The 11,691-nt window shown below is 36.4% G+C and overlaps 3 protein-coding genes across 8 annotated transcripts in view; all 3 read right to left on the reverse strand.

Moving 5' to 3' along the window:
* Positions 1–707, reverse strand: part of clip1b (CAP-GLY domain containing linker protein 1b) — a 38,524-nt gene extending 37,817 nt beyond the window's left edge. For all 5 annotated transcript variants that reach the window (XM_074618816.1, XM_074618813.1, XM_074618815.1 and 2 more), the window contains exon 1: positions 559–707. The gene's annotated coding sequence lies outside the window, so the exon portion shown is untranslated. The remainder of the gene's footprint in view (positions 1–558) is intronic.
* A 212-nt stretch (positions 708–919) lies between these two features.
* Positions 920–3,766, reverse strand: LOC141757539 (hydroxycarboxylic acid receptor 3-like). Its single transcript, XM_074618077.1, has one exon. The coding sequence runs from the start codon at positions 3,514–3,516 to the stop codon at positions 2,521–2,523; it is 996 nt and encodes a 331-aa protein (XP_074474178.1). The 5' UTR covers positions 3,517–3,766; the 3' UTR covers positions 920–2,520.
* A 142-nt stretch (positions 3,767–3,908) lies between these two features.
* Positions 3,909–10,832, reverse strand: denr (density-regulated protein). Of its 2 annotated transcripts, none has more exons than XM_074618079.1 (8): positions 10,648–10,832; positions 8,498–8,613; positions 7,751–7,770; positions 7,508–7,592; positions 7,126–7,206; positions 5,921–6,037; positions 5,692–5,831; positions 3,909–4,227 (listed from the first exon to the last, which is right to left on the reverse strand). In XM_074618079.1, the coding sequence occupies exons 2-8, from the start codon at positions 8,601–8,603 to the stop codon at positions 4,183–4,185; spliced, it is 594 nt and encodes a 197-aa protein (XP_074474180.1). In that variant the 5' UTR covers positions 8,604–8,613; positions 10,648–10,832; the 3' UTR covers positions 3,909–4,182. The 2 variants fall into 2 exon arrangements, with proteins under 2 accessions (XP_074474180.1, XP_074474179.1); XM_074618078.1 differs by having other exon boundaries at positions 7,126–7,214; positions 7,507–7,592; positions 10,648–10,831.
* Between the last annotated feature and the right edge of the window lie 859 nt (positions 10,833–11,691).

Here is an 11,691-nt window from a genome sequence, read left to right on the forward strand (position 1 = left end):
TCTTTTTAGATTCTAAGTCATTATTCTGAGATATTAAGTCATTATTTTGAGATACTAAGTCATTATTCTGACAAAGTTTCTCATTATTTTGAGATATGATGTCACTATTTCAACATACTAAGTCATTATTCTGAGATATTAAGTCTTTTTTTTATTTTATGTCACTATTTCAAGATACTATGTCATTATTTTGAGACATTAAGTCATTATTTTGAGACATTAAGTCATTATTCTGACAAAGTTTCTTATTACTTTGAGATATGATGTCATTATTTCAAGAAACTAAGTCATTATTTGGACAGAATGTCTCATTATTTTGAGATATAATGTCACTATTTCAAGATACTGAGTCATTACTTTGAGAAACTAGCTCACAGAGTTTAATCTTCCTCCTTTATATCTTTATTTTAGTGTGTAATGTTTACAGGTTTTGGTCTCTGTTGGAATGCTAACTGAAGCTAGCTGGCTAGCTTCAGTTAGCATTCCAACAGGAACACTAAACGCCCACAGAGGCGATGCTAGAGCTGAATAACAGCAGATCTGTGTGTGAGGAGTTACCTTGTTCTCTGCAGGTGAATAGAGTCTCAGTAGAGGATGTCTGGTGGATGAGAGGATCTTTAAACCGTTAGTTAGTTACATGATGTTTCATGATGTTGTTCTCCAGCTCTTATTCTTCTCTAACAGCCCAGCCCCATGACGTCATCCTGGGAACCAATGCTGCCTTCACGGACCAAACCGTTAGCTCGGAGATCAGAGACACCAAATGGCACAGTACAAATTGGCTATTTTTTATGGAAGCCCATTTGTGCCAATAAAGGAAAAAAATTAAATAAAAAATGTAAATGAATACTTAACCTTGTGATGAATGAAAAAATATCCTTTAAGTTATTATAATGACAAACTTTCTCAAAATAACAAGTTACAAGTTACAAGTTCAACTTTATTGTAATTTTTCCCACATACAAAGTACACGGTTAAAACGAAACATCGTTGCTCACAGACCAAGATGCAAACACAGACATACAAAAACAGTCACAAACATAGATCATAACACAGTGAACAAAGTGCGATGGTGCAGCACAATAAAAAGTGGATGACAGGATATTAACAGAGTAAAGCAGTATAAAAGCAATCAGATCTTTAAAAGTGCTATATATAAAATCTGAAATAATGAATTTATATCACAAAATAAGTACTTAGAATTGCAAAATAATGACTTCTCATTCTTTTGAGACACTAAGTCATTATTTTGTTATATTAAGTCATTATTTTGTAATATTAAGTCATTATTTTCAAAAAGTTTCTCATTATTTTAGGATACCTTGTCATTATTTTTGAAATATTAAGTCATTATTTCGAGATACTAAGTCATGAGATATTAATTCATTATTTCAAAATAAGTAAGCCATTATTTTGAGATATGTCCTTATTATGAGATATTAAGTCATTATCTTTTAGATATTTAGTCCTTATTTCGAGATATTATGTCATTATTTTGAGAAAGTTTCTCATTATGACTTACAGGAGGTATATAAATATAAATATAAATATATATATACATATACATACATATATATTTACATATATATATATACATACATAGCTGATAACATTTATTTATATATAAATAAATATTATCACATTTTTCATATTTTTACAATTTAATTCAAATGGGTAATTATATCCATTGTAGCAAGTGGAGAAATAGTAACCCTCTTTTGGCTTATAATTTTTTTCATCACTATGCCCCTTATTTTGACATGCTCCTCTTTTATTCTTATTTTATAGCATTTATATATTACTATACGTATGTATTCACTGCGAGATCTTGTATGTTCTATGTGTGTTCAATAATTAAAAAATATTTTTCAAAAATGGCACAAACAGTAACATGTGATTTATGTTGGTTATTCTAATGTTTATTTTATTTATTGAAAACAAGATGTGACAGGATACAAAGACTGAAATGTGAGAACATATATGCACAAAAAAAGACAGAAAACTGAAAACAAATGCACTGCTTTTACATTATTTGTTGGAATTACCTGCATGATCGCTTCACTCATGGACTCCGGTATCGTTTGTGTGTTAATTGACAGTTTAACGACAACACTGAAGTCACTTCCCCTCGGGCTGTTCAACTGATTTATGCTGTGAATATTGTTTTAATGGGTGGAAGAAAATCTGTGTTTGCTGTTCACAGTGGATGTGATTAACAATTGAAAGCATTACTTGAACTACTTTAACAAGAAAAAGCGGCTATACACACATTACATCATATATTTGATAGATAGTTGCTTTTAGAAGCATTTGCAGTGATATTTGATTAGGTCACGTTGCAACTGAAGACTTTTTTTCCCCATAGTTAACGGCTCATAATTACTCTAAACACTCACTTTTGTTATACATATACACAGCAATAAGCTGCTAATTATTATTTTAGATGGCAAAACCTCTTTTCTACATTTTATTATTGATATAATCTAGTCTTTTAACATATCGCTGCAACAGCACCTGGCTTTAAATCTGTCTATCCTCAATGGTGGAAATGTCGTTCTCAGTTGAATCCGTCTGATTTTTGTCGTCGTCGTTCCTTCTCAGCAGTTTATTCAGGAGCTTGTTGAAGGCGCCGCTGAAGGAAGGGCTCGAGAAATAATACACGACGGGGTTGAGGACGCTGTTGAAGTAGGTGAAACACACCGACGTGTAGAACGCCAGGTTGGCCTCTTGGAAGTATTTGCATTCATCGTACCATGCCTTGAGGATCCAGACGGCTATGCGTGATATAGTGCTGGGAAAGAAGCAGATGATAAAAATCAAAGCCACAGCCAGGACGAACTGAACGGCCCGTTTGATTTTCCCCTGCTTGTCCATAGTCCTGACTCTCAGCTGCCACGTAATTCTGACGGTGCAGAAAGCGACGATGGCGGACGGCAGGAAAAACTGGGTGACGTAGAAAGTGTTGTGCCAGGTGGAGAGGGGACTGAAGCCCATGCAGATGTTGAAACTCTCACACTGCGTGCGGTTGCTGTTGTAGAAGAAGTGCTCATTGGCAAGAAGATAACCGGTGGCGAGAAAAATCAGACCCCAGAGGCCGAGGGAGACCCAGAGAGCGTAGCCCAGACCCATCCGGTTGATCCGGTTCATCGGGTGGACGATCTTGAAGTAGCGGTCGACAGCCACGGCCGTGAGGAAGAAGATGCCCGCAGCGCGGTTGGCTGCCAGCAGAAAGAGCAGGATGCGACACATGGCGTCGCCATACAGCCAGTTCTTTCCACGCCTGTAGTAGTCGGCCCTGAACGGGAGGCAGAACAGCACGATGGAGTCGGCGACGGCCAGGTGAGTCAGGTACACGGAGTTGGGCTTCCATGTGTCCATGTGAAAGATGAACATCCACAGGGCGACAAAGTTCCCCATCAGTCCGAACATGAACTCCAAGATCAGTATCGGAGGCAAAAACTGGTCCAGGGTGGGAGAGTCGAAGGCGCAGCACTCGGCTGACGGAGTGAGATTCATCTTCAGTGAAGCACAACGGCGACCTGCTGCTCTTCACAGAGTCAACACAGATATTGCCGCACCAGGTGACTTCATGTTTGCGCTTCATGCAAACGACTCTCAGACAAACATGCAAATTTACGAGTGGAGCAAACATCCGAGCGGTATCTTTGGGGAAGTGGTGCTGACCCCAGAGGAGCGTGGAAACAACTGTAAATGTTCTCCGTCTGGGGAAATGTGGCTTCATTATAAAACTATTATGCAGAAGAGGCTCATGGGGGACGGAGTGGGATGCCTGAAAAACAAGTAACCTGCGGCCATTTAAGTGACTCCGATAAAGCAGGTGACTTCATCCTTACAATGCTTTTTAATGTTTTCTGAAAAATAGACACGTTTAAGAAAAGAAAAGAGCGTACAGGCGAAGGAGACTGAAATTTATTAGCCTACAGTTTTGCTTGAGTGAAGAACATTTGGGAGGGATTCACGTCATACCACACCTTTGGCAAACGAGAGAAAGCAGCTATTAATAACTAAAAAATAAAATAAAAAATGCCAAGTGAGTGGCCAAGTCCACAGCTTTTTATGAACAGTAAATAAAATAGGTATAAAATGACTTAATGTGTACATTTGGCCAGGTTGTTGTTGTTACAGGTCACATCCATTTCAGTAAAAGTGCATATTTGGTCTTCACTTCTTCACTTCACCCAGATCATCGATGCTTTCATCATCCACCTGCAACACAGAGACACAGAGAGGGACATTTTTTTCACAATAAATCTGGTGATATTCTATATTTTTCAATCGTCAATGGGCATTTTTCAAAGAAGTTATTTTGACATGTCATAGCAAGGAAAAACACAGGTGTAGTTGATCTATTTAGTGCATCACAGCCATTAAAGCCAGCGTGTACAATACCAGAGCCCTGGACCACCTGAATGGAACAGGACCATAATGAATGTTATTAATTACACCTGTGTTTACTCTGCAATGACATGTTGCAATGGCTGCAGTGGAAAAGGCCTATAAATCCCACAAAAAAGACCAAAACCAACAATGACTGTATCTACTAGGTATCCAAAGCCTGATATCTCTTCTTCCTCTGTGCCAAAGAGCTCCATTGGTGTCCAAAAACTATTAAAAACACATCAATGAGCCTCACCGTTGTAGTTTATTTTGACTCAATCCCACTCACTAAGGCTGCAACTAACGATTATTTTCATTGTCGATTAATCTGTAGATTATTTTCTTGATTAATCGATTAGTTGTTTGGTCTATAAAATGTGGATCAGTGCTTCCTAAAGCCCGAGATGACGTCCTCAAATGACTTGTTTTGTCCACAACTCAAAGATATTCAGTTTACTGTCATAGAGGAGTAAAGAAACCAGAAAATATTCACATTTAAGAAGCTGCAATCAGACAATTTCTTTCTTTAAAAAAATACTTAAACCGATTAATCGTTGTACCTCTACCAAATACACCAAATGTGGATTAATTCACCACTGAAAGTAGTCCCCAACAAAGTCACTATTTCCTCCAGTTTGAGCAAAGTTTGATAAAAAGTACAGTGAGCAGCAGTTTTAGCAAATTACTGAAACACTTTTAAAAATCAAACTTTATATTTGTGATCCATTTTTAAAGATTTACGTCTCCAGTAGGAACCAATGGGCTTGTGGGCTGAGAGCCACAGACAGTCTGATGGTTTTTCTGTCTTTTCGTGGAATTTGTTGACATTAAAGTCCAGACTTGTTATTCAACTATTGTTTGGGTCTCTTATAAGTTAAGGACTCCTCCTCTATATTCGAGCTGCAAACTGATTTAGCTGTCATAAAATACAACGTCATTTAGACAGACAATATATTGATGCTCTACCCGTATTTATCTCACTCAACTTCTTTCAGTGGACAGCTGAAGGATATTTTTAACAAGCCTTCTCACTTTCAACTGTCCTGAGATCCTCTTTTTCTAAAGACAGATTTAAGACACTTTCTTCTCCAGTCAAAAAGCCTCCTCTCCTCCTGCCAACTATCTTACATATTTTAACATCCCTGCGTAGATGCAGAGTGGTTCAAACTCAGTGCAAAAATGACTAATTCAAAGCCAGCTTTGCCTGAAGTTGAGGGCAAAAGAGAAACGAGTACATAAACGAATAAAAGAGAAATCGCTAAAGACACACACATTAATGTACAAACAGCTCACCTCAGGCCACTTCTCTTGAATGACGTCGATGATGTCATCTGTAAAATCTCCCTGAATGATTATTTCATCCTCTGCTGTAACGGAGGCACCACAAGAGAATTTCTGGGCAAAGAATCGCTGAGCCTCTTTAAGTTCAATGTCTGCAAGAGTCAAAACAGAAGTCATGTTAAGAATAAAGCATTAAGAGAAAGAGAACTGAGCAATGTTGAAAATAATAAATAACTCTTACCAAATGTTGCCAGGCCACACACCCTTGTGACATATTTTTTCTTGGCTCTTGGGATTTTTGCTATCGTGACTTTCTGAGGAACCGTCTTCTTTTTCTGTTTGATCTGGCCTCTTCCACCTTAAATAAAACAACAAAAAAACAGCTTTAAGTCTATCAAACTTCAAAGCGTTAATCCGCTAAACACTTGTGATGTTACTATAATCTTTAGGGCTGTCAACACAAATTCATTTTAACGCTACTAATTTCTTTAACGCATTCACACAATCAATCTTTCAGAGGGCTCAGCGGGCTCAGTTTTAAAGCTAGAGTGAAGATACTGGTCATCATATAAAACTAGAAAAACCTAAAGAATCCATTGGTACCAACCACGTCATACTAGCTTGTTGTTAAAGCGTAAAAAAAAGTAAAAGGAGCTCCTAAGTTACACTACATTTTGGCGAGGAAAAACTGTCATGTCCATTTTCAAAGGGGTCCCTTGACCTCTGACCTCCAGATCAGTGAATGTAAATGGGTTCTATGGGTACCCACGAGTCTCCCCTTTACAGACATGCCCACTTTATGATAATCACATGCAGTTTGGGGCAAGTCATAGTCAAGTCAGCACACTGACACACTGACAGCTGTTGTTGCCTGCTGGGCTGCAGTTTGACATGTTATGATTTGTCATTGTTTTGTGTTGTTAATTGATTTCTGATAAATATATACAGTACATACATTTGCATAAAGCAAACATATTGAAGTATTAATTAATTGACAAAATCTCCCTTTAAGGTACATTTTGAACAGATAAAAATGTGCAATTAATTGCGATTAGCTATGAACAATCATGTGATTAATCGATTGACAGACAGCCCTAATAATCACACAACAACTAGAAAAGGAGTTTCACCAACACAATTAACCAAAACAACTCCATCTTCAAATACAGACAGCAGTAAAGTTCATTAAATCGAACCCTGTTTTGGACACTATAATATTCAAATTGCCTTCACATGCACAAGAAAATCCCAGGCAATGTTGAATACAGATGTCACCAAATCTACCGGGAGTGATATTTTAGGGATTACAACTTAAACAAGGCAAGTTACGAATGGAAACTATTCTGCTTTAACACCAGTAAATAACATTTCAACGTATAACTAACACCATAATATCCTATAATAAGCCTAATAAAGTTGATTCTGGATTAACATTTGACAACATACCTCTCTTCTGTTTCTTCTTCTCCTCCTCCTCGCCTCCAGCAGGAGCTTCTCCGGAGCCGAGGTCCTGATTGGGTGCGTTCCCTGCCGGGCCAGTAGTTCAGAAAGACAAGAGGAAAATATTAAAACCTATCTGGCAACAAAGCTTCTTATCTTTTGGATCACTGCCATCTCTTTTTAGTTACAGGCTAGCCTAGCTGCTGACCAGTCTGACATCACTACAGACCTTTAGACCTGAAAGGATTTGATCTCACCGTGAAGTCATTTCTCACTCTGGATACATTATAGTGAATTCAAAAGACTGAACAGTACACATACAGCAGCATGCAGACGTTGGTAAAATTGAAGAAAAATATATTTTTCTGAAATCTGAGATGTTACTCACCTACAGTCATCCTGGCAAACACATCTGGAAAGTTCTTCTCAAGCCATTGCCTACATTTGGCCGGCTCAGGCATGTACTCACAGTACTGCAGACACAACAGTAGAGATTCAGTTATACCTTTGTTGTTCACATAAGTGGCCAATAAAGCTGATTCTGATATCTCAAACGGTATATATGAGTGAGTGCTTCAGTGAACTGGGTCAGACAACAGAAATGTTCTTTTTGTTTGATAATTAAACTTACCTCTGTAGGCAGAGAGCACACTGCAAAGAAACAAAAATCACACCGTCACATTTTGAAAAGGCACAAACAAGATAATATAAGATAACCCTTTATTGATCCGAAATAAGTACAGATGAATAGAGAAGTAAAACAAATTATAACAGGTATACACAACTAGAATAAAAAGTAAAAATAGAAACTATACAAGAGAAATTAAATACAGAGTTACGAGGTAAAGTGACGGTTAATAGCAGCGAGTCAGCAAGTCTACTATGTAAACGACGTACACCAGAATAATATATAATGTGATTAAGTAATGATACTTAGTGTTGTCTGGAACAAAATAGAAATATAATATAGGATAGAGCTGCAACTGTCAATCATTTTCATTATCAATTAATATGGCGATATATGAAAGGTCAAAGATTTGTAAAAAAAAAAACGGCCTTCACAACTTCACAGAGCCGAACGTGATGTCTTCAAATGTCTTGTTTTGTTCGAACAAAAGTCCAAATACCCCAAAGATATTTAGTTTACAATGATATATGACAAAGAAAAGCAGGAAATCCTCTCATTTGAGAGGCTGGAAACAGAGAATATTTGAATTTTTTCACTATTTCTGCTTGAAAAATGTCTGAAAATGATTAATCAATTATCAAAATAGTCTACTGATCGACGAATCGATTAATCGTTTCAGCTTGCTGTCTGTGATGTCACATTCCCATTCCCTATAGTCAGGATGTCAGACTGAGTAGTTATATACTGTACCTCCACAGTAAAGTACTTTCAGTGGATAATTGGAGTCAGAGCCAACTATGTGACGAATTTCTGGTTTGCTCTCCAAAGGACCAGATTCCATCTCAGTAGTAGCCATCACAAATTATCTGGATAAAAAGACACAAATGGACAAAATGTAAATACACAGAGTACATATACAGACGGGGGAGACATTAAAGGAAAAACCTGAATAGAAGAGAGGCTGCAGGTTTCACTTCATGAATGTAATGGGAGACCAATTGACATATTGACAGCTGCAGATGCTTCCGATGTGCACCGAGGCTCACTGGATGGTTTGACAAGTATGAAAATAATGTGAATAAAATGCTACGGCCTTTACAGTCACCATATCTCAACCGAGTTTAACAACCATGAAGATTTTATGTAAAACAATGCTCTCCACCACCACCGCAATAAAACCAAATGATTTAGTCTTGACTTTAGATTATTTTTTGTTATCTTATTTACATTGTTATGTTTATACTGTGCACAATGGTAGATTGTGATGATGCACAGGGTAAATGTCATGGCTAAAGGCTCCACTGTGTGCACATAGCCTCCTGTAGTGGATATCAGTAGAATTTTAGAGCCAGATTCCCTTTCAAGAGGTAGAAAACCAATTTGGCACACTTTGGGTATCCAAGTGGCCAAATGGAGAGTCCGTCTGGTCCTACACTCTTAAAACCTTTGTAGAATCTATGTGCTTTGTGTTATTTAATCTAGAAAACATTTTAGGTGAAGATAAAAAGGCGAGGATAAAAATGTACATTTTTCCTTTGGTTCATCACAATTTACTCAGGCATAGTAACAGTCACAATGTTACTCACACTGGGGATGGATTATCTGAGGTCTTACCTATCCATAGAGACCAAGATCATGCATATAGACCTGGTAGTTGTGCAGCTATTCTTGATTTATTTTGGGTATGTCTGTTTAGGAGAACCACACCTTCCAGCACCCTAAAGGGCTTAAGAGGTTAACTGATTAAATAAACATAAATAAGGAATTATCTTGTGGATGAATGGCCCTTCAATAGAGTTCCACAGACTTTGCAAAGACTGACTGACTATTGTCTTATTTATTGCAGTATTTATCAACTGTACTATTTATAGATTTTAAGGGCTGAGAGAGAGAGCCAGGATAAAATGCATTTCATTGCATTTAACTGTACACTGTCATTTTAAATGCATATGACAAATAAACTTGAAACTCCATACTGAGACACTTAATATTGTTTTTTCCTTTAATTTGGCAGCCATCTGTAGATAATAGAAATATAACCTCAGGGAAAAAAAGGTTTCCACTCCACATTTAGACCTCCTTATATTCAGATGTCATTATCGGGCTCCACTGTGGGCATGACTGAACAAAGCTCCTGCCAATGTTTCATCATGCTAGCCTGACAACACAGATAAATAAATAAACATATAAATAAGGAATTATCTTATGGATGAATGGCCCTTCAATACAGTTACACAGACTCTGCAAAGACTGACTCCATACTAAGACACTTAATGTTGTTTTTTCCTTTAATTTGTCACCCATCTGTAAATAATAGAAGTGTCCACTCCACATTTAAGCCTCCTTATCTTCAGATGTGTCATGATCAGACTCTCCTCTGTGTGCATGACTGAATGAACAAGGCTCCTGCCAATGTTTCATCATGCTAGCCTCATCATGCCAACACAGATAAGTTAGCTCCATGAAGCTAACAGCATGACACAGACTAGTGTGCACTGAAATAGATCACAGTTTGCTCCCACAGTGGAGTGGAGAGTCTAATTTAACGCACAACAGCAGCAGCAGCAATAAATAGCTTAGCTTTGATAGCATCAGCAGAATAACACAGGCTAGCTTTAGCTTGCTGACACATGCGGCTGTTTTTATTAAAACACAGAATACTTGTTATAATATAATATAACGGATTTAAATATCACTATCACAATGCAGACAAACTGTAAAAGATGTTAAATAATGTCCCTTAATTGAGTTAGAGGTTTCATTCATCAGGTTTAGCCGTTGACACCTCAGCTTAGCATTAGCTTAGCATTAGCATGTTAGCTTAGCATGTTAGCTTAGCATTAGCTTAGCTTGAAATAAACCTGAAAAAAGCCCAGAAGAAGATGTTAGAGTTTGCGTACCTGGTGAAATATACTCTTAATGTTGTTGTCTGGTCGGTGAATCCGCTCGCATTATTGATAACGTTGGTTTGACTATTAGAAGATCATTCTTACTGGATATAAAGGTTAAAGGTTTAGTTGTTGAGCACTTTGAGCAGCACGCCTTGTAGCGCTGCTTCTTGTTCTGGGGTTGTTGGAGGAGTGGAGGATGATGAAGCGGTGATGACGTGGAGCAGCGACACCTGGAGGCCGGAGGACGAACAGCGCACTACTTCTTAATAAAATAAAATAAAATAAAAAAACAAAAAATAAATGAAATGAAATGAAATGAAATAAAACATTTTCAAAAAATAATAATAACTAGATAATAATAACTAAAATAAAATAATAATAATAACAATACTAATAATTAAATTCTCTCCATTATTCCTGTTGCCCTTAAGTAATTTTTTCTTTTCTTCTTCTTTGGTGTTTATTGGCGGTTAGCAAACCAGCTTATTGGTGCATTACCGCCACCTACTGGAGTGTGGAGCAGCAGATTGGCAGAAAACAAAATTAAAAATTAAAAATAAAATTAAAAAATATTATTATATATTATTAATAATAATAATTATAATAACTAAAATAATAATAATAATAATAATAATATTTCAATTCTCTCCATTATTACTGTTGCACTTAAGTAATTTTCTTCTTCTTCTTCTTCTTCTTCTTCTTCTTCTTCTTCTTCTTCTTCTTCTTCTTCGGTGTTTAACGGCGGTTGGCATCCAGCTTATTGGTGCATTACCGCCACCTACTGGACTGAAGTGTGGAGCACTAGATTGGCAGGAAATAAAAAAATAAAAAAAATTAAATTAAAATTAAATTAAAATAAAATAAATAAAAATAAAATAAAATAAAGTAAAATAATAATAAAAAAATAATAATAATAAAATAAAATAAAAATAAAATAGATTAAAAATATATAAATTATTATTATTAATATTATTATTATTATTATTATTTATAATAATAATAATAATAATAAAAATACAAATAATAATAATAACTAAAATAAAATAAAAT

This window comes from Sebastes fasciatus, chromosome 19 (genome assembly GCF_043250625.1).
Source record: "Sebastes fasciatus isolate fSebFas1 chromosome 19, fSebFas1.pri, whole genome shotgun sequence".
In the NCBI taxonomy this organism is placed as follows: domain Eukaryota; kingdom Metazoa; phylum Chordata; class Actinopteri; order Perciformes; family Sebastidae; genus Sebastes; species Sebastes fasciatus.